This window comes from Erithacus rubecula (genome assembly GCF_903797595.1).
Source record: "Erithacus rubecula genome assembly, chromosome: 17".
Classification (NCBI taxonomy): domain Eukaryota; kingdom Metazoa; phylum Chordata; class Aves; order Passeriformes; family Muscicapidae; genus Erithacus; species Erithacus rubecula.
In genome coordinates this window covers 2,245,874-2,268,439 of record NC_136669.1, presented here as the reverse complement: position 1 = coordinate 2,268,439, position 22,566 = coordinate 2,245,874, and the positions used below count along the sequence as shown (strand labels likewise).

At 40.7% G+C, this 22,566-nt stretch overlaps 3 protein-coding genes across 6 annotated transcripts in view; 2 read left to right on the top strand and 1 right to left on the bottom strand.

Annotated features, from left to right (window-relative positions):
- LOC306809452 (parvalbumin, thymic CPV3) lies at positions 1-2,629 on the top strand (the record flags this gene model as incomplete). The annotated part of the gene is made up of 4 exons (XM_079320975.1): positions 1-61; positions 421-553; positions 987-1,096; positions 2,604-2,629. 4 exons carry the CDS (start codon positions 1-3, stop codon positions 2,627-2,629), a joined length of 330 nt encoding a protein of 109 aa, XP_079177101.1.
- A 5,277-nt stretch (positions 2,630-7,906) lies between these two features.
- Positions 7,907-19,348, top strand: CCZ1 (CCZ1 homolog, vacuolar protein trafficking and biogenesis associated). The gene is made up of 15 exons (XM_079320324.1): positions 7,907-8,151; positions 9,659-9,756; positions 9,884-9,977; positions 10,074-10,148; positions 10,757-10,804; positions 11,033-11,116; positions 12,941-13,116; positions 13,344-13,425; positions 13,576-13,637; positions 14,138-14,249; positions 14,835-14,868; positions 15,217-15,334; positions 16,859-17,017; positions 17,771-17,898; positions 19,003-19,348. Exons 1-15 carry the CDS (start codon positions 8,053-8,055, stop codon positions 19,056-19,058), a joined length of 1,425 nt encoding a protein of 474 aa, XP_079176450.1. The 5' UTR covers positions 7,907-8,052; the 3' UTR covers positions 19,059-19,348.
- Positions 19,175-22,566, bottom strand: part of RSPH10B (radial spoke head 10 homolog B) — a 14,433-nt gene continuing 11,041 nt past the window's right edge. For 3 of the 4 annotated variants that reach the window (XM_079320320.1, XM_079320318.1, XM_079320317.1), the window contains 4 exons: positions 21,990-22,041; positions 21,409-21,516; positions 20,272-20,461; positions 19,743-19,853 (listed from right to left, as the gene is read on the bottom strand). In XM_079320320.1, the coding sequence (XP_079176446.1) occupies positions 19,775-19,853; positions 20,272-20,461; positions 21,409-21,516; positions 21,990-22,041 (429 nt within the window). In that variant the 3' untranslated portion in view covers positions 19,743-19,774. Of the gene's footprint in view, positions 19,722-19,742; positions 19,854-20,271; positions 20,462-21,408; positions 21,517-21,989; positions 22,042-22,566 lie in introns of those variants that run through there. The other variant, XM_079320319.1, reaches the window with a different exon arrangement.

The window sequence follows — 22,566 nt, the reverse complement described above, 5'->3', positions numbered from 1 at the left end:
ATGAGCCTCACAGACATTCTATCCCCTTCTGACATCGCTGCTGCTCTGCGGGACTGCCAAGGTGAGAAAACAATGAAAAATCTCAAAATCTCTTATTTTGTGTAACCCGTGGCAAGTTTAACTCGGTCCCAAAGGAATATTGAACAAGTGTGTACCTTAAACAATAATCTCTTTACTCAGCTGTCACAGTGTGTTTGTTCATTACTGTCTTATATTGTCAATTTGGAGCTTACCCCACATGATTTTGTTGGATGTTTAGGAGGATATGGGACAATATTGCAAATTCATTCATTCTTTGACAGGCTTCACCTACTGATCATGCTTAGAACAATTAAAATGTAACAAAGTATCATCCTCAGACCGTTTAGGAACAGTGAATGCAGTGGTCTGGGGTTAATTTCTTTATTAATTTATTTTCAGCTCCAGATTCCTTTAGTCCCAAAAAATTCTTTCAGATCAGTGGGATGTCTAAAAAGAGTAGCAGCCAGCTCAAGGAGATCTTCCGGATTCTCGACAATGATCAAAGTGGCTTTATTGAGGAAGATGAGCTCAAGTAAGGATTTTCTTAACTACTTGGAGGATATATATAAAACCAAAAAAAAGATAACTTTTTCCATTCCAGAACTTTCAGTAAATGTGAACACGATTTATGCTAAATGTTGATTTAGCAGATTGTGAAAGATATATTTAAATAGATAATCCTTACAGACAAAAGCAAATTAGTAATACCTCCCGTTTATGCTCAGTATAGAAAAAAAAGAGCACCCTGGGGCTGGATTTTCAGAGTGGATAGAATCAATTCAATCAGGGTTGCACTTACAAAGCAGGAATACATATAAGTAAGATTTAGCTTGTCAAACAAAGCAGTGTTTTAAGAACTTGGCTATTGTGGTAAATTATTTAGAGATAGTTATCTGTTTGCTTATATAACAACCATAAAATATACTATGGTGTGAAAATCTAAATCCAAGTTATTTCCTCCCAAGGTATTTTCTTCAGAGGTTTGAGTGTGGAGCCAGAGTGTTAACCACCTCAGAAACCAAGACCTTCATGGCAGCTGCAGATCATGATGGGGATGGTAAAATCGGGGCTGAAGGTATTGACTACTTTAACTACAGAATGAGGGACCTCAGGATGTTTGTAGTGATGTGGGATTCTCTTTTGTGTTGATGGTACATTAATGTACCCTCAGTGTTTTACTGAAACCCTTGAGTAGCAACCTGTTTAAGGATGGAAGTGGTCCCTGATCTTAGAGGTTCACCTCTGCAACTCCTGTTGCATGAGCGAGTAAAAAAAACCCTAAAGAACTTTCCTGTTGCCACTCACTCCCATATCTGAAGTTATTCTGAAAGGAACTGCCCCTTATTTCTCCTCCCACTTTCACTAATATAAGGCAGCACTGGCATCACCTGGAATACACAAATGTAAAATCAAGGACAAGAGAACCAGCTGTACACAGGAGAACAAACAGCTCATACATCAGCTCCTTTCCAGCACCTACTGCCCCACAGAAATTCCAGTGGTCACTGACATAATTCTCAACGTGCAGCATGTAGTCCTGTGCTTGTTTTGCATGATAAGGATAAAAGAATTATCAAGTGTCACTACCCCAGTATGAGATCCCACAGCAGGATCTGTGCAGGGATGGCTGCTCTTTACCTTCAGGGGCAGGTTAAGACAGGAAGGAGCAGTGATTTTAGGAAGCAGCACACTACACTCACCAGGTGGAAACACTGGTGTGATTAAATGGCTGCATGGTACAGACACCTTCTGATCTCCTAATTCCATATTTCTGTGCCCTGTTTTGGAGACAAAGCACACACACAAAAGGCCTGCAGCTAATGGCAGCTTGCCCCATGAGAGCAGTGAGCTGCCTAAGATGAGCATGAAAGGGGCTTAGGGAATAGCATGCAGGGAATGTGCTGGTGTGCAGATTCCCCAGCTCACTGCACTAGCAGGACAGAGCTCTTCTGTTTCTTTCTTTGGAAGGAATTAAATCCAGTTCCTTAGGAACTATGCCAGAACAAACACACATGATTTATGAAGCAATCTGTATATTAATACAGTCACTCAGGGCTGGGACTGATCAGACATTCTAATTCATGGAGGCCAAACATTTTAAAGATATTTAAAAAACAGTATATTATTGCACAACTCAACACTCCAGGATCATACTATGTGGAACTGCACAGTTTTTTTAGCTGTAGACTGTGCTCTAAATCAACACTTCTCAATGTCTGAAGCATTACAAACAGTGAATAAAACACATGGACTCGCTTTTCATTTTTTTCTCTTGAGATCTGAACTACTTCTTACTTAAATTCATATAAGCCATTCCATTATTTTTGCCTAAGATCAGTATTATGCAGAGAGAAGGCCAAAACTACCCTGAATATTTAATTATTCCCTGTAAGTCAGCAAAACACACTGCCTTTCCAGGTGTTGTTCAGAAGAGAATGTTTAGGTGTTGCCTCTCATCCACGTTTCTTCTCTGGTCATCCATCAGATAATTTTTTTCTGTTCATTCCCATTCTAAATCTCTCGATAAGCCACTGTCCTTTACTCCTAATCCTTTCATGTTAATATTCTCTTATCTTTCACAGAATTCCAGGAAATGGTGCAGGCTTAGAGGTTCAAAAGGACCAAACAAGAATTGGGATGAATCTGCACAAGACACTTCCAAACCTTGAAAATCAGGAGTCCCTTATTTATCTTGACAGTGTCTGTTATTTTTCACTGCCTTAGCAACATAATGAAACACTAATTACTGATTTTTTTTCATTGTGTGGACTATTTACCATGTTTTAACCTCTACTTTAGCAGACACTTCCCTTAAAAATATCCAATAAAAATTAATCATACACTGTAGCCTGTGTCTATTTTTTTGACTCCTGTATTGAAACATAAGAATTCTTACAGCAAAAATTTTTAATCCCTCCAAGGTCTTGAATTTATCAAATCTTCATATATGGAACAAAAATTCTGTTTACAAAAGCCTTTCTGGACTAAGCCTAAGTTCTTAGAACACTCAGATCTTCATCAGAGATTAGGAGCTCAGATAGAGTTGTGAGATAAGTGAGGGTGAAATCTCTCACTGACTTCCAAGTGAAAAGCAATCATAAATTTTTACTTAAGAAGTGGCTTCTGCATGGGGTTGTTGCAGCTTCAAAACACTCTTTTACATCAGTCAATTAATAGATGAGCAAAGCCAAAAACATATTGATCCACAATTCTTAACAGTTGGGAATTGAAAACAGAATTTTTGTATCATTTCAAGACGTTTTCAAGCAGATTAATTTGACATACAAGTTGTTTGTAAGCTGGCAGACTCAGTACATTTAATACGGTCATCACAATTTTCCTTTTATTGTACAAAAATAACATAAACTGATAAAAAATGAACACTGGATTTTAATAATATTTCTTAACATTATGAAATACACTCTAGAATATAAATCTGTAGAGTATGAGTGATTTAAACAGAGCACTTCAGATTTACACAAGCCAAGGGTCTGACCCATGAGGAACTGACCACAGCCATTCTCAGAACATAAGATGGATGTCACAGGACAGTCACAAGAAATAAAGTTTGTTCTTGGCAATGAAATCAGTCTGATGACAGAAGGGTCTTGGAGTAGTTCACATGTAAGTAACAAACAAACTGCTCTCCATTTCACCGACAATTAAGTGTCCTGACCTGGACTAATCAAGTTACATCAAGCAGGCAAATGCCTGTAAAATAAAGAATTTTCCAGGTGCTGTTGCACTCGGAATTCTAGTTCCTCTCAATGTTTCAGTCTTTGCACTGTGGGCCTCAACAAAGAAACCCAGAGGCAAAGTACAAATTCTGCTTTTCTCCACTGAGAAGCAATAGGATGCTGGAGCAGGTCACCAAACAGAAAAATACACTTGCCCTGCTCAGGATATTCTGAGATCTCTCAAACATCCCAAGTATTGCAGTTAAAGAATCTTTCCATGCTTTCCATCAGGAAAAAGGTACCTTTAAAACTCAGTAGCCCATCACCTGCCCCAGGAGATTCAAGTAAGGGAAAACTTGCTGACTTGTAGGAAGAAACAATTAAAATTAAAACATCTTATCACTTCCCCAGGATCCTTGAAACATTAAATCACACTTTTGAATGCTAAAACCTGTGATAGTGATAACTCAAACTGAATTTATCCACTGATAAAGATACTTGTCTGCTCCTTAGCCTAAAACAAAACACCACTGGTAAAACTCCTAGAGATATGGTATGGAGAATTCCCACTGCTTCAGGCAGGCTCTTGTAATTGAGAAAACTCCCAGGGTTTTACTGACTGACAAGGAAGGAAAAACTAAATATACTGACCATTTTCAACCCTCATTTAACATATGGATATGGATACTCACTGTAAGTATATATTTATGAATAAGATGGAAATAATAATCAATCTACTGCATGCACCACAATTTGACATGAAAGGCAGCAGTCAGAAATCAGCCATCACTGGCAATCATGCTTACAGATTGCAATAGAAGTTGCAACTGGTTATCAGAATTGCACACAATTATTCACTAGACACTACTATAAAAATACATTTTTAGAAAACACCAGAATACTTATGATTCTCTTAAATTGCAGGTCTCAAGAGTGCTATTCCATGTTCACATTATGTATTCCCTAACACCTTGTGCCAATCTACCCTGTGTGTGAAACAGTTAAAATTAAGATATAAAAAACCCTGTAGCTTTATTCACCCTCTAAGCAGAAAAATGCCATGCCTTAAATGTGTCAAATTGTGACATCATTCTTATGTAATTCCTATTTTTCGCAGTGCTCAGAATGGAAATAATTAACATATTAATATAATCCATCTTCAGAGCTGAAGTTCTTTTGACTGCCTAGCCCCTTCCTCATCTTTCCTCCCCAGCTTTTCTTCAGATGCAAGCTAGTAACATCAAACAAACAAAATCATTTCAATATCTCAAGTTTTGCATGAAAGCAGTTTTTCAATTGCTACACCCAAGCTAGTGTGAAGTTTACTGCCTTCCTTTATGAAATCTCTGGTCCTGCAAAGCAAATGCATCCATTATGAAACCATTACTCACCAGGACACCCCCAGTGCTGCTCACATTCCCTGGCATCACTGTGAGAAGTCTGGGGGATGTGAAGCTGTTTCAGCAGGAGCCCAGCTCCAGCTGCACTCTTGTGTTTTCCCATACAGCCCCACAGGCCTGTTGCAGTGTCAACAAAGCCTACAGACCAGGGATACACAGGCATTGTGCTTTTTGCTGGATCACAGCATTATTTTGTAATTTATTTGCTAAACTAATCCCAAACTGCTGAGTCTACGCATTTGTTAACACATTTAGACTGCATACTGTCAATTGAACAGCTATTTGAGCTGTCAGCTGTATTTATTTAAAGCTGTCAGCTTTAACACCCAGAGTGATTTATAGTACACCTATCTGTGAAGTCTGCTACTACACAGCTGATGGAAGTGCTCAAAATAGTATTGAGAAATAGGCTCAACAAACCAAAAGATATGTCTACACAATATTGTTTCTTACTTCTATGTATTTTTAAAAGTAAATTGGAAAGCACTCATAAAGTTGTTAATTGCTTGGACCTTGATGCAGGGGTTGTCCTGCAAATTCCCAATGTACTTATTCAGCAGTTTAATTTTACATAATCATGGGCTGGGAATCACATTTCAAACTCGGGGTGATCTGATGCCACTTTGCAAATGTCAAGGTGTGGTGTTACTGCACATACAATTAAGAAGATGGGATGAAATTGGAACCACAATCGAAGTTTCTTCATGCCCTGTTAATGTGTACATTAGAAATGTAATAATTTAATGGAATGTTATCACTTGCTCATTGTAGATTCTCACAAAAGCAACGTTGAGTTACAGACAAGGTTGCACTGAGCAGAATTATATGTTAGCAATCACTACACATACATTAATTCCCTTTCTAGGAAAAGCTGGACATGGAAACACCTTCCTCAGCAATTCCCCTTTACTGTGAGTACCCAGTGTCCAACTTTATGTGCATTCAAAATGCATCCCTTACATCAGTGTTTGTATTGTAGCAAACAGGCACCCCCAAGTCACAGCCCTGGACCTACATCTTGCTAAGTCCTGGACAAACACACATCCAAACATTTCAACCAACACAGGCAAAAATCCACAGTCACTGCCGGTTTTTCATTTCTTTGGTAAGGAATTATTTAACTTGACTATCAACACTACCAATGTTGAAAATTACCTTGCTTTGCTGTGAGTGAGTAGTATAAGCAAATTAACTTCCCCTCTGGCCCGATCCCCACCTCTCCCCTGCCTGCAGTGGAGCAGAAAGAAAAGGAATTTGGCTCCTTTTGTTTGATATTTTCGATCCTGACTGGATGTTCCCAGAAATGGTCTCCAGTGTGCTGCACCCATCAAAGGGACAGACCACAATGAAAGGGCCGTTCTGCACACACTGCTGAATTTTAACTCAGAGCTGCAGGGTAGGAAACAAGAATTACTTTATGTAGATATCTCATCCTGACACATTTGGCCTGATCCTTGTTCAGGGAAATGCTGGGGAGCTCATCCTGCCTTGCTGGCAAGGGGAAGGAGGCACTTTCTGCTGTGACCTCTCTGAAAACACCACATTATACCTTATCCAGGCGCTTATTTAAGCAATTATGTAACCTTAGTTTATTCAGATTCCTAAACTTCACATTCCTATGGAGAAGAAAATGATACATCTGGCCATGTAGCAGGTTTTACTTCTAGTTTAGCTCACAATGAATTTTATTATAACGGGAATTCAAAAGTAATAGAAAAGCTTATTTTATTAGTTAAATGCCACTATCTTAAAGGTGCCAGACAGAAAATGGGAAAATAATCAGAATAGACATAATGTATCCATTTATGGAGAAAGGATTACCTGCACTAAGTGATGCTGCATGCCAGTTCCTTCCATTTACTCCACCTTGATTTAATCTTTTAAATCTCGGATTCTACCTCTAAAAATAAAGTGTTTCTACTTTTTGCAGCTGCCAGAAAGCTCCGAAGGAGTTGAACCGCTGGTTCAGTGGTTTTACACTTCGAACACGGGTGCAATGGCCAGATCACCGCGGAACCCCCGGGCCCATCGGCCCGAACTCCTGCGAGCGGCTGCCGGGAGGGACAGCAGGAATCGCGGTCCTGACCGGGCACGGGCCGGGACTGAGGGAACCACGGGCACGGGCTGGGACTGAGGGAGCGCCGGGCACGGGCTGGGACTGAGGGAGCCCCGGGCACGGACTCTGCCTGAGGAAACGCCGGGCACGGGCTCTGCCTGAGGAAATGCCGGGCACGGGCTGGGACTGAGGGAGCGCCGGGCATGGGCTGGGACTGAGGGAGCGCCGGGCACGGGCTGAGGCTGAGGGAACTACGGGCACGGGCTGGGACTGAGGGAGCGCCGGGCATGGGCTGGGACTGAGGGAACCACGGGCACGGACTCTGCCTGAGGGAACGCCGGGCACGGGCTGGGACTGAGGGAACCACGGGCACGGGCTGAGGCTGAGGGAACGCCGGGCACGGGCTGGGACTGAGGGAGCGCCGGGCACGGGCTGGGACTGAGGGAACCACGGGCACGGGCTGAGGCTGAGGGAACGCCGGGCACGGGCTGAGGCTGAGGGAGCCCCGGGCACGGACTCTGCCTGAGGGAACGCCGGGCACGGGCTCTGCCTGAGGGAGCGCCGAGCACGGGCTGCGGCTGAGGGAGCCCCGGGCACGGGCAGGGACTGAGGGAGCGCCGGGCACGGGCTGAGGCTGAGGGAACGCCGGGCACGAGCTCTGCCTGAGGAAACGCCGGGCACAATCTCCCGCTCCCGCCGTTCCCGCGCCCGCCGTTGGGGGCGCTGCGGGGCGCCCCGGCCGGGAGCGCTTCCCGGCCGCTGCTGCGCTTCCGGGGCGCGGAGGCGGAACCGCGGCCGGGCCGGGGCCGCTGGAAGCGCGGCGGGGCCGGTGCCGGTGCCGCAGCGGCCTCGGGCAGATCCCCGATGGTGTCTGGCGGCTGCCGGCCCCAGGCTCAGGATGGCGGCGGCGGCCGCGGCCGGCCAGGAGAAGCAACTCGCTCCGACCCTCCTCAGTTTCTTCATCTACAACCCCAAGCTGGGGCCCAAAGAGGGAGAGGTACCGGGCGAATGTCGCGCCCAGGGATGCGGGGAAGGCGCGGCGGTCCCTCCGTGCCCGAGGCCGGGCCGCAGCGTGTGCGGGCTCGGCGCTGTCCCTGCGGAGCGGCTCCGCGCAAGGGCGGCCGCAGCTGCGGCTTGCCCGGGCCGCCGCAAACCTGCCTGGCATTTGGGTACCCCGGGCCGGGGACGACTGCCGCCCCACTGGGGACTGTCACCGCTTCGGACCCAAAAGAAACAGCAAACGGAGGTGTTGTCAGTAGCAGGGCGTATGTTGCAGATGGAGAGCTGGACAGTCAGCAACTGTTTTACTGATGCTTTGTCTAAAAATAAGTTTCTCGACGTAGATACAGTATGGTAGAAAGATTACTGTTTAGCTTAGTTACAGTCAAGTTACTGCTAGTGTTTATTCGGCTTTGTGTCCTTTAGTAAGGGAAGTCAAGAAGCTCTAGTCACTAGCTCTAGTCAAGAGGGTATTGTGTGGTTCGTGCTCAGCTTTAATAGTTTTTGAGCAGAGCAGTGTACTTACATTCAGAGCAGTGCGGATGGGGAGGCTGAGCTCGCTCCTGGGTGACTGCAGGCCGGGCGAAGCTGCTGTGCCGCTGTTCAGGGGCAGCACAGACCCCGCGGAGCCCAGCAAGGCCCGGTGTGGGGGCTGCAATAACCGGGCTCACCGTGCTGGCTCGGAGGGACTGGCTGGGAGCAGCTCTGCGGAACAGGACCAGGAGTTGTGAACAATAGTTCCTACGTGAATCAGCAGCGAGCGCTTGTGGCTGTGGGAGGGAGGGTGGCTCAGCAGCTCCGGCCGAGCCAATGCTTCCCCTCTGTCCAGCACATGTGAGGTTGCTGGTGGGTGCTGTGTTCCTCCAGGGATCCCCAGAGTAGGAAAAGTACTGGCAAACTGAAGTAGCCTAGTGGAGAAGCCCTGAGTCACTCTGTTGTGTACCACACTGCATTTGTGCAGCCTGGAGGAGAGACAAGGGGGCAGAGGGCAATCTCACCTGCCTGAAGGATGGTGGTAGATGATGGAGTCGGGTTCTTGAAGTGAAAGAATGAGGATGGATAAAGGGAAACTCTGATGAGATAGAAAAAAAAATTCTCCACAGGGAAGTGATCTAACATCAGATCAGGGCTGGAAAGTTGTGGAATTCCCATCTCTGGAGGTATTGAACACATGACTGGACAAGGCCTGGAGCAATCTGAGCTGCCTTTGAAGCTCGCTGTGCTTTGAGCTGGCTTTGAAGCTCCCCTTGCTTTGAACAGGCTGAGAAGTGACTGGGGCCTGTGATTTCAATAGCCTTCAATTTACAAAGTGCTTTGACATATCATGGGATGATTGACTGCTTAAGCTTAATATGCCTTTTATCCATTATTACAGAATCCCATTTTGGTACAAAATAAAATTCTGCCTAGGTTATTAAGGAATTAAAAAACAAGCAAACGATGAACTCAATATTCTTTGATTTTGTTAAAATGCATTTGCTTGGATTCTTTTATTTTTATTTTAGGAAGAAAAGAAGATTCTCTTCTATCACCCAAATGAAGTAGAAAAGAATGAAAAAATTAGAAATGTGGGGCTATGTGAAGCTATAGTGCAATTCACAAGGTAGGACGTCTGATTGTTTGGGTGATTGTTTTGGCACAAGCACTGTATTTTAAATATCTCAATTATGTGTCTTCATGTTGTGAGTGTGTGTAAATATCTATTATCTACATATTCCTTTTCTTTCCAGGACCTTTAGCCCAACAAAACCTGCAAAATCCCTGCATACACAGAAGAATAGACAGTTTTTCCATGAACCTGAAGAAAACTTCTGGATGGTCATGGTACTTATGCACGTGATATGCATATTCCTAAAACACCATCCTGCAATGTTTCAATGCATTCTGCATTGTCTAATACCAGCCTGTTCCACTTCCTAGGTTGTACGGAATCCCATAATAGAGAAACACAAAGATGGAAAGCCAGTCTATGAATATCAGGAAGAAGAATTGCTGGTAATAATTAACTTTCCTTTTTTTTTTTTTTTTTAATGAGTTATGTTGCATTTATAATAGTACTTCCAGAAATATCTTAGTTTAATTCTTCTTGAACTGCTGTCAAATTGATTTTCATACACCTATCTCCATAAAAGCAAAAAGAGCTAAGTACTTTTCAGTAAAGTTTAAAGAAGAGCACAAGATAGAGAATTATCCAGAGAATAGCTGTGAGACTTTTAGCTCAGAGTGGGTAAGTATTTCTTAGGATCTATTTGTTTAATTAAGTTCTTAAATCTATGTATTTTTATTAGGTGCCAGTATTACTTCCTTAAGCCTGCAAGTAATATTTACTAATAATCTGAAAAGCCAGAAAAGCTCATAACTGTGATGGGATTTCTTGTCCAAGCTACAGAATCATTAGGTCTGTTCAGTTGTATACTGGAAGGGTATTTGGCAGGGAAGCACAGAGACATTTCTAGAGGCTGACTGAAAATGCCATTTAACTTTTCAGAGATTGATTTCTCCTATTTGTGTCTTTGCTGGCTCTTTGAAAACACATGTGTAACAACCAAAATACTTGTAATTCTGCCTCTGCTCCTATTGATGTGCTGCTCTTTTTCCTGCAGGACAAGGTTTATAGTTCAGTCCTCCAGCAATGCTACAGCATGTACAAGGTAAGGTTAACACTGGAGGCTCAATGAGATACTTCAATGACACATAAATACTTGCCTCAGGTCTGGACTCTGTAAATCTAAATGTTTTTTTAAATAAAGAAGGGATACATTTGGATTGATGTGGAGTATGTTGAGGAATGAGAGCTCTGTTGTAATCTATATTCATAGCCAAGTTACAAAATGATTACCCAACTAACTGATTCTTTTCCCCATTCTTTTCCCTGTTAGCTTTTCAATGGCACATTCCTGAGAGCCATGGAAGATGGGGGTGTGAAAGTGCTAAAGGAGAGACTAGAGAAATTCTTCCATCGGGTAAGATCTTCTTTTTCAGGCACACACAGTGTGATTCTGCACTGGAAATAAAGTGCAAAACAAAGAAAAACTGGCAGCAGTGTGACTATAAAACACAGGCAGTGGAAAATATATAGAGTTAACACAAAGTATGTGGTTACTCATTTTGTCAAATACTTCCTGCTTTTTCTGACAGAGTAGGTTCCTTAAGTGGAGTTGAACCACAAGTGTGGTTATGGCTTGATGGAACAACTGACTGTTGGAATTTTTTTCTGATGGAATTGTGTTCCTTCTTTCAAAGTTCTGCTTTAATATTTGAATTGGTTACTGTGATAACAGTTTGTACAGACCCATTTGAGTGACTGTTGAAGATTCATTGAGGTTAGAATGAATTTGGGGGGGGTGATTTAATTCAGCCTCCTACTCAAAGCAGGGCAACACTGAATTTAAACTCTCCTGCCCAGAGCTTTAGGTGGTTGAGACTTGAAGACTTCCAGGGTTGGAGACTGCATAACTTGCATGCACAGGATTAAACTCCTGTGAAATGGTGAACAGATGTATTTTTTAACTTCTCTCCCCTACTCCAGCCCCCATGTGGAATTAGTAGCTAATCCTGAGAAGGCTTCAGGAAACATTGCATGCATTATAAGTAGTCTTCAGAATGTCATTTCATAGCTGATGTTTTAATGAAAGGATGAAAAGCAAAACCTATTTTTCACATAAAGTAACTGACTCAGTCGTATTATCTGGCAGAATTTTGATTTCCTAGATGAGAAGTTTCATCACACTTGAAAAGTGCCTGCCTGCCTCCATTTTTCTTATTTGCAATCAAGGAAACAGGACTGCTGTCAGCATCTTGTGATTAAGTGGTTTTGAGGTCTCTGATAATGATGGAGTGTAGACATTGCCTAATGGTGTTTAAATTTTTCTTTTAACACATTTTTAGAATGGCACAGTACCAAAAAAAAGTACAGGCTTTGCTTGTGGATTTGGGGAATGTGCTACTGTCCAGACTAAATTAAAGTAGACCTTTGTAAAAAATAAAGTAATAAATTTTTATTGCTAAAACAGAGAGTCTCATAAGCTGTGACAGAGATCTGTCACCCTGTTGGTCTGTATTACTTGAGGGCACTCAGTGATGTGAAGTGACTGTAGAGGGAGCCATTGGATAAAGCATCTTCCACAGACTACTTGACAGTGCACTTGAAAGCTCTTGCTGAAGTTACACTCCATCAATAAAGTGAATAATGGAAATTATTTATTCCATTACACATTGAAAGCATCTGTTCCTATTTCTACAGCTGAATCTCAAATTAAATATCTCAAATTAAATAAAGCAAGATAGGCTCAAAAGATCTTGAACTTTCCTTAAAAGCTGTTTTCATAATGATTACATGAAAGCAAAGTGACACCAGGAATCACAGAATGGTTTGGGTTGAAGGTACCCTTGAAGGTCATCTAGGCCCCTGCTATGAGCAGAGACATTTTCAGCTAGATCAGATTACTCAGAGCCTTGTCCAACCTGGCTGTGAATGTTTCCAGGGATGGGGCATTCACCACCTCTCTGGCAAGCTCAACCAGTGTGTGAGCATCCTCTTTGTAAAAAGCTACTTTCTTGTATCTAAACTGAGCCTCCTTCAGTGTGAAACCCTTGTCCTATCACTACAAACCTTTGTAAAAGGTCTGTTGCCACATGAAGGAGTGTATCAGACAAGCAGCACTGGAAGGACTTTTTTTCTTTGATTTTTAGTCCAGATTGTTAAGGCTTAGACTCAGATTTGTCATTTAAATCTGTACCTTGGCAGTTTTCTGAATTCTAAAAGCCAACTGTCATTGTTCTCTCAGTACTTGCAGACACTGCACTTACAGTCTTGTGATCTTCTGGATGTGTTTTGTGGAATCAGCTTCTTTCCTCTGGATAAAATGACTTACTTGAAAATTCAGTCATTTATTAATAGGATGGAAGAAAGCCTGAACATAGTCAAGTACACTGCATTTCTCTACAATGACCAGCTTATCTGGTAGGTACTTCAGTAATTCTTTTGTGTGTCTTCAATTTCTATTCCTATGAGTAAGTGTCATAATAGAGAACCTTTTAAATTAGTGACAGAATTGGATGAAAATGAGAAAACACGAGTCAGGCTACCATTCAGTAAAAAAAGCCTTGGTCTGAGCTAGTTAAAAGAAAATGTGTGATCTAAACTGCAGCACAAACATAATTTGTTTCTTTTCCCCCACAATGTTCTAGGAGTGGACTGGAGCAAGATGACATGAGAATTTTGTACAAATATCTCACAACATCTCTGTTTCCAAGGCACATGGAACCTGAGGTAGTTGGGCTGGGGGTTTTGAGGGGGAAGGTGGTTGGTTGTGTTTGGTTTTGTCTTCCTATTTATCTGGTACTAAAGGCTAAAGCACCAAAGAGAAATCTTTCTTCTCTCTGCATCTGAGCTGTTTTTTCCTGCTCTTTTTGCCCTCAGTTAGCAGGAAGAGATTCTCCAATACGTGCTGAAATGCCAGGGAATCTCCAACACTATGGAAGGTAGGTATTGTTTTACTGTCACCATCTCCTGCTTCTTCCCCCCAGGGCAAAACATTTGGGAGGAGTGTGTGTATTTTGAGTGCATATTCCACACACAGCTCATTCCAGAGGGTCATGCAATAGTTGGTGCAATGTAAAACTTGACCCTTGGAAAAAAGAGAAAATGCTTCATTAACATTACTGCATATTTATTTGTCTTTCCAATTGTTCTTAATGCACTGTATGACAAATTTGGGAATTGTTTCAGTCATTTCTTTTCAGTCAAGCACTCCAGACAAAGCTGTAGAGTTAATCTAAGATTTATCTATTTGTTCTTCCTCTGTACTCAGCATGTCAGTGAGGAATTCTGTACTTAAGCAAGTGGGCAACATGATTTTGCATAATTGTGGGTTTGGACATCCTTAATCACAAGAACTCCTAATTGCAACTTTGGAGAACATCTGTTAAATTCAAGAAACTGAAATACAAGAATCCATCTGACCTGTTGAATTATTTTCTAGGTTTCTTACTGGACCTTTAAATCTTAATGATCCAGAGACAAAATGCCGTTTCCCCAAAATATTTGTTAACACTGATGACACTTATGAAGAGCTTCACTTAATTGTTTATAAGGTATTACAGTTTCCTCTGGAATTACTCCACAGAATTAGGGATCTCTATGCAGTGAAGGTGACAATGATGTGAAGTTGTTAGGAATTGTATAGAAAGATGCATTATAAGGCCAGGTTAAAGCAAAGAGACAGAAAACTGGCATTTCTAGTAACAAAGTTTAAATCATGAATTCTCCCCTCTCATGTACCCTGTTGAAAACAATTGTTTTATTAAAACAAAATACCAGCCTTCTGTTGCTTTAAGTGATTTCATGCCTGGCTTTATATGGGATTAATCAATAAAACAAAAAAAACATTTTTGTTTTTACATTAAATGGGAGTTTCTTGCAGATACCTTTGTATAAAGTGCATTTTTACCAAGTTTTATCTTTCCCCTACAACTTAAACTGTTAACTGGGCTGAATTTTAAAATCATAGCTAACCTGTGCTGTACAGGACTGCAGAAAGGTTATTGAAGTGTTACCTCTAAAAAAGATTTTCAAATCTATTCTCACCTGTGTGTGACCTCACTAAAGTACTGTCATTTATTTCAATTAGTTAAAGTAATCTGTTGTAAATGTTTTTTTTTGCTTTTGTTTTGTTCCAGGCCATGAGTGCAGCTGTCTGCTTTATGATTGATGGTAAGTAGCTATTAGCATCAATTATTTGCCAATATTTTTATATGTAAAATAATTTAACATACAGCTTTACTCTTGAAAAATACATTAATTTGTTATTTGAGTCTCTTTTTCATGAGTGCTTTTATCAGTCTTTTATCTTTGCTCCAGTGGTAAAAATAACTCATTTTACACAACAAAATTACTAAATACTGCTTCAGTTAGCCACACTCAATATCAGCCCTGAGATCTTCATTATGGGAGAAATTTGTCCTTGGACTCTCACTGATGTTTAAAGAAAACAACAGCAGAAACTTTACCTTCAGCTGTGGGAGGAGAATTTGACATCTCCCTTTTCTCTGCCTGACACAGCTTCAATTCCACCCACACTGGAGTTCTGCAGAAAACTGGACAGCATTGTTGGGCCTCAGCTCACAGTGTTGGCATCAGACATATGTGAACAATACAACATCAACAAGAGAATATCAGGGTTTGTACCACATTTCTTTTCCTGCTGCATTCCATCATTAGTTGGTGAGAAGTTAGGTTAAATGAACTGCTTGAGTAATGGTAGCACAAGCTCAAATTTTGAAAGCATTAATGGTGTATTTAAAACATTGTCTACTTTTCTGCATGAAGTGTTTATAAAGTGCATGTTATTGCATATTTGGGTCTCCCTAAAGTAATAATAGATATTACTAATTTAGGAACAGATGTTTATTGTCTGGCTGAAATGGGAAAGTTATTTGGTTACAATGGAACCTTTACAGTTGAGGACATTTCCAGAATTCCTGCTTCTTAAAATGTTGCCATGTATAGTAGGTGAGAAAAGAAAGGTCTTTTATTTTTCTATTTTGCAGGACTAAGGTAATTACTTGAGGGGCAAAAAACAAGTCAAATAAAAAGGATGCTAATGCTTTGGAAAATACAATTGACTTGGAACTACAGCTTACTTGCAATAAAATTGCATTTATTTTTTGATAGATTTATTAGTTGAGGAGGCATGAAAGAGTATCCCATATGGTAACATAAAAGGAATTCAACTAAAGATAGGTGTGTGAGTGAACTGTCAGTGGTACCATCCCAAATCAGCAAAATCACACAGGATAGAATAGGATGTGCTTGAAATTGTGCCAATCTACTAAATCATTAAACTTGGGGTTTTTAAATGTCATCTGGTTCTGGCTTTGGCAACTTTAACTCTTTAAAAGTTTAATGTCATGGTGTCCTGAAAACATGATACAGTTCCTTGACACTAATGCATGTGGGTGACAGAGAGCAGGGGTATCTGGTTGTTTGCTAAGGTGAGTGGTGTCATCACAGTATCTCCTGGTGCTAAATAATGCATGGCCTCAAGTACCAATTGCTGCAGCCAGTTTTTGGTCAGTCTGAATTTGTCATGACTTCTACAAAAAAAATACAGCTCTAGGTTTTTATATTAACTTTATAAAAGAGGAAATGGAGGAAGACTGCCAAGGCAGGAGTTTGAAAACAGTCTCTTGCTTGCCCACACAAATGATGGGCAAAAAATCTAATTGCCTGGATCAAGAAAGTGTTTGTTCTCTTGGTTGTAACAAATAACAAAGACATGAACAGAAGATGACTTATTGCTCAAATTAAAGACCCAGGATCCATTCAAATGAGCTTGGACTGACATAGGGGAGAGCAGCAGGAACAAAATGGGGCCAGAAAAAAACCAGCTCATTAGAAAAATGCAAATTAATTACTACTGTGAAGTGGGACAAAGCCTTCAGACTCCCCTCTGTGTGTTTACTGACAGCCTGAGTGGCAGAAAGGGAAACACTGGCTGGTTCTGCAGGCTCACTTGTCTTTTGTTTTTTTTAAAGTGTGTTAAAATGAATTTCAATCTCACAAGTCTCTTCAATGTGAAGATAAGTCCAGGCTGTCTAAGTTAACTTTACACTGGCTCACTACCCAGTCTCTGGGAAGCCTGTGCTTATAAAGCATGTCAGTATTACAGATCACTTTTTTTTTTCTTTTTAAATCTTCCTAGGGCTGAGAAGGAACCTCAGTTTAAGTTCATCTATTTCAATCACATGAACCTGGCAGAGAAAAGTACCATTCACATGAGGAAAACACCCAGTGTATCACTTGCATCTGTCCACCCTGACCTCATGAAGATTCTCGGTGACATCAACAGTGACTTCTCCAGGTAATGCTAAACCATTAAATAGTCTGGAACTCCTACTGTCAAGCAGACTTTTTTTTATTGGAAAGGAGTGGTGCTTTCCAGTCTTTTTGCTGATGGCTGGCTGTTCATGTTTGGTATTTTATGTTGGTCTAGAAATAGTCCATCTTATGAAAAACTTCTAGTGTCCTTTTAAACAAGAGGGCCCAGGCCTCTAGCAAAGAAAATATCTCATCTATTGGAGGATTCAGAATAGCCATAGCAAATGGGATGGGAAGCACAGGATTCTGAGGGAAGTAGTGCAAAGGACAGGGACATCTGCTTCTGCCTGTGTCATACCAGCCCAACACAGCTGGTGGCTTCCAGGGGTGAGACAATGGATGAAATGCAAACCTTGCAGTTACTGCAGTCCTGCTGATAGAAAAGCTAAGTGGCTTCTTGTCAATGGGTATCATGCTACAAGGTGGGAGAGATCCTCTGTCATGACAAAAATTAAGAAAGAGCATGACAATGCTGAATGACTGGGATGCCCCTAGCTCTAATTAGCAACAAGCTGTTTTCCCACTTTGCTTAAGGACAAGGTTTCCATTTTTCTATAAATGAGAAAAATGTTTCATCATATTATGGAAGCACTGGGTTGGTGACAGCTTTATAGAATATATCTAGTTGTGGTTAGGACTGCACAACAACAATTTCTGATATTGAGCTGTCCTAATGATTACAGATAAAGTTGTTGAACTTGCTGCCACCTTCTTTACTTTTTAAAACTTCTTTCAGAGTTGATGAAGACGAGGAGATTATTGTGAAGGCAATGAGTGATTACTGGGTAGTTGGGAAAAAGTCTGACCAGCGAGAACTGTATGTTATTTTGAATCAAAAAAATGTCAATCTGATTGAGGTTAATGGTAAGCATTGCTTCTTATTACTTTTAAATACAGTTACTCCTAAAATATGTCCCTAGAGAAGTAATGAAACCCATCTCATGAGAAATCTAGAGAGGGACTGATCTTTGATAGAGCAGGTGAGTTTGCCTAAGGTTTTAGTCTGCCTACTACTAGCTGTGAAAGGACAGCATAAATATTCAGCAGGAATTTTTAATTATTAATCAGTCATCCTTCCTCCTTCAAATAATAGAGGAGAGCACTGTGAGCTTAGTTTAGAAGTAATTTTAAAAGTGTATTACAGATGGGAGATTAGTGTATTTACATCTGAGTTTTTATTTGTCAGTGATACAGGGTTAGTTACACATTGTGGCTGTCCTGTCTGTCCATCACTGTCTTGTTTCTAATGTGGTTTTGAGAATGATTTACTATGACTAAGAGTGAGAATTAACTTTAAGATGCAATAAGCTTTTGCATTGCTATTTCTCTAAAAATCTGTTTGAATCTTGCAGCAATTCTAGGGCTCTCCATTTTAACAGGAGGCAATGTTCTCACTTACACAATGGGAAAGAATTAATACTTTGCCAGGACCAAAGCCTAGCAACCTACATTTTAACAAGAGGAATGAGCTGTGTAACTTGGCAATCTTTCTGTAACTATCTTCCAGCATTAAATCTACCTACAGAAACAGTAAATGAATGTTTCTGTGCCTGATAAACTTAGGAAGTGTAGTCTAGCAAATAACACAAAGCAAAAGTTTTGCAGACTTGATTTACTGTAACAGAATATCCTAATTCCTCCTTTCTCTGAAAAAGGGATTATAATATACTTCCCTTAACTATATGTTAAGCCAAGTCTGCTGCTGTTGAGGTGTTTGATGAGAGGCCCATCAATTACATTTAAACTACTTAGACACAACTCACCTTTCAGACAGTGGGAGACATCAGACTTGATCTTCTCCTGAAGACAGAGCAATATTAAGTGCATTTCTACATTAGAAACTCTTAGGGCTTTTTCTGTTTGAATTTAATTATAATCTCCATGACAATCCCCAGGGTTCTTCTTGTATTTTCTCTGTAAAATACAATACTGATGTAGCTGTTTTTTTGCTTTTTTTTTTTTTAACAGAAGAAGTGAAGAAACTTTGTGCAACACAGTTTAATAATATTTTCTTCTTGGATTGATCTGCAAAGGGCTGATTTATTGAAGATGTCAATGTCAGGCACTTGTTCAACATAAGAAGTTATTAGTCATATTATTGACTGGAATAATGACAATAGTAAAGCAATACTTGCTTTGTAAGAATCAAAATTTCTACTAAAATCTGTAAACTCTGACCATAAAATTTTTAAATTTTAAAAATGTTTATGTGCAAACTAATTAAAAGCCAGTCTGAATTCACCTGTACCATTCCATTCTGATATGTTATGTGAATATTTTGCTGAAAAATAAAACTAATAATTGTTACACTTTAGGAACATCTGTGTTCATTTGCATCATGTAAATCCCTGCTAGTTTACCCAAAACCCAGTAAAAGAGTGTTCCCTCTGAAACCAGCAATTTGTGTGTGTGCAGTTGAACCATTTTTACAGCTTCCTACAAGTGTGGGTCTTCTGGGGTTGTTCTGGTTTGGTTTTTTTTTTCCCTTATTTGAAGAGTACTTGCTTGAAGCTTCAGCAGTTGCCAACAGAAGATTTTTTTTTTTTCTTTTCTTTTTGTCAGCAGGTGCCTTGCAACCTGCAGGTGTTGCCTTCTCAGGCTCTGTGCTGACTTCTGGGCCTCTTTTCTTTGGTGAGAGTTTTCTCTGGGGGCCTCTTTCTTCAGCTAGAGACTTCTCCAAGAGAGGACTCTCCCCCAAGGTGCATCTTTGGGCTTGACACTCCTCTCTTAACACTGCACTCTACGAAGCAAGTGCCTCTTCTGCTGCAGCTGCTTCTTGCTTTTTTGCCTCCTCTTCTACTTCTTTTTCAGCAAGAAGTCTGCATGAACAAAATTCAAATTTAAGATACTGTAACAGGAGGGAGCCAGATTTCTACTGGCTAAGCAACTCCTGCTCTAGTCATAGTATGAGAAGTATAAACTGCCACAGCATAGAGAAGCACAAAGTCTCTAATTACCCCCTTAAGTCCAAGTCTGTCCTAACTGCTTTTACACAGAGCAGGGCCCAAGTGCCAGGAAATACCAGAGCTAAGAGTTTGTAACCTGAAATTAGCCTGTATTTGTTACTCCAGCCAGTAACAGAAAGCACATGAGTTACATTCTGTATGTTACTAATGAAATCTGTGGGTTTGTTTTCTAGGTACAGTATTCTATACTACTTTCTTAAGCACACTTCTCATTTTCAATAATTTTGTTAGTAGAAGATAACAGTACTGCCAGACAAGATTCAACACTCACCTTTTCATCTCCTCAGCCTGGATCTTTTTCAGCTCAGCTAATTCAGCATTCTGCTTTGTTATTTCTTTTCTTTTATCCCTCAGCACTATTTCATGCTCAAAAGCAGGGAAGAACTTAGTTGTGAAAAAGATTTCCACTTGACGTATCCAGAGACTAAATAGCTCCTTTGGCTCATCTTCTTTTGCTTCATCTGCAACATGTAAATTAAACATTTATTTAGCAGGGCACTCCTATTTCAAATGTGTTTTGGACTACAATATTTCAGCTCTGATACTCTGCAAAGGGAAAGTTTGGCTTCTGCATGGTACAGAAGAAGAAAGGTGTGAGACACTTCAAACTGAAAGGGGGTGGCCCTTTTGTGAGGCTTCAGTGACTTGGGAATGGAACAAAAAGACAATGAACTCCTCCCTTTAATCCTGTGATTAGTCTTCTTCATCAGTTCAGTATCTGTGACTCCTGTGCACAGGGGAAGGGAGGAACAAACATTTCCACCTGAAAGGAACAGGGGTGTGCCAGTGTCCTTTGTCATGTCAAAGGCACAAGGTCCTTATCAACCTCTCTCCTTGGATTTGGGTTCTGTAGCAGCAGAAAACATCCAACAAACACAAAACCCAGATGAGACCTGCTAATCAGCTGGAAGGAAGATGGTATAAAAAACTATGATCCTCAATGTACCAAAGTGCTTTTACTGACACCTCTTTTACCTGAATGTTGGCCTGTCCTAACATAAGGCATCTTATCCCAGCTAGTGGTGGCACACCACTAATAATAATTCTTATTTTAAGTAGAGGAAGCAGGACATGGCAGTATCACATTTTATTTGTCCAAGGCACTCCATGGAGAGGCTTGCACCTTGAGCTTCTCAGGGAGTAAATACAAATTACAGCTTATAGATGTCCTACAAATGAAATGGAGCATTTTAAAACTGGAGAAACTATGTAAGCTGGTACTTAAATGTCTCATTTAATCACAAAGTTTTATTTTCTTTTTAAAAAAATCTTCCTCCAGAATTAATGCTCATTTACTGCCCTCTTGTGACAAGATTAAATCTGCCTATACAATTAAAACTTCACAATTCAAGAGTTACAAGAGATTTCTATGTGTGTGTTAAGTCCTAAAACAGTGGGATTGTTTTACCTGTCAATTCCTTTTCTTGTTCTTCTTGTTCTTCTTTTACACCCTCACTGGGCAATGACACATCATCTTTGCTTTCTCCAGGAGTTATGGAAAATGAGAGAAGAGTTTCTGATATTGCAAAGAAAGAAAACTAAAATTACTCAGCCTTTAATCCTTTGCATGAAATTCCAAGTTTGATCTTCAGCACAAACAAATATAGATTGTCATCTGACCTGAAAGCCAGACTGATGGTTATAATACTTCTGAAATATGAAAAGTTTGTTTCTAATGAATGCAGAGTTCAAGCTCCTGTTTGCATGCCCATGAGTGAGACAGAACAGGAAGGATTTTTAAGAAAAAAGTAATAGCTTCTAATTAAAAAGCACAGAAAATTCAGAGATTCCAACTTGCCCAGCAAGTGTACAGCAGGTATGGAAAGCTAAACTTTGTCATAATTGCCAAACTGAATGGAGCTGCCCTCTGTAACTGCAATACATTCCCTGTTTCTATATTTGGCTCCTGTTTGATTGTTTTGAAAGTTGCAAAAAGTGACTGTCCTCTAGCCACTTTGTAGTTTCATAGCCACTTTTTACAGTACTCACCCAGCAGAGAAGGTTGATGAGCAGGCTCTGTGTCTTCATGAGGTCTTGGTGGCTGGCAAGAAGTTTTAAATTCAGTTACTACATATCTGGCCTTGGGGTCAAATCACAAGGAGAAATCCCAGGTCCCTTTGAGTCACACAAATTCCCTTCTCCAAAGCACTCTGCCAGCCAAAGGCATGATTGCAGGATGCATATCTCAAAATATTTAAGTTGCAGGAATGTTTCACCTTTTCAGGTATTACCAGGTAACTCTTTACCTTCAGTACCAGCCAGCCAAGTAGGATTATCAGAGCTACAGCACTGTAGAAAATTAAAGCTCCTGTTCTTTGACCTTTTCCTCTGTTCTTACATGTTGTCCTACATATTGTTCATCTATTGTTCATCTGCTCCTGAGTATACAGCTCAGCTGCCTCAGGCATGTCATCATTTATATTTGCACCAATTATATTTCTGCTGTAGGTGCACTAATGAAACACAAGAAAGATTTTACCCTCAGTAAATTTAAATTAAGATTTTATTTTCTTTTTTTTTACTGTTTTAACTGGACCACTCCACTGTGCAACTGTGTCACTGTCTA

Excerpts from the sequence above, each read along its gene's own strand:
- CCZ1 (XM_079320324.1), top strand. The coding sequence starts at position 8,053 with ATGGCGGCGGCGGCCGCGGCCGGCCAGGAGAAGCAACTCGCTCCGACC. Across the intron at positions 9,757-9,883 it reads GCTATAGTGCAATTCACAAG|GACCTTTAGCCCAACAAAAC; the intron begins GTAGGACGTCTG and ends TTTTCTTTCCAG. Across the intron at positions 9,978-10,073 it reads AAAACTTCTGGATGGTCATG|GTTGTACGGAATCCCATAAT; the intron begins GTACTTATGCAC and ends TCCACTTCCTAG.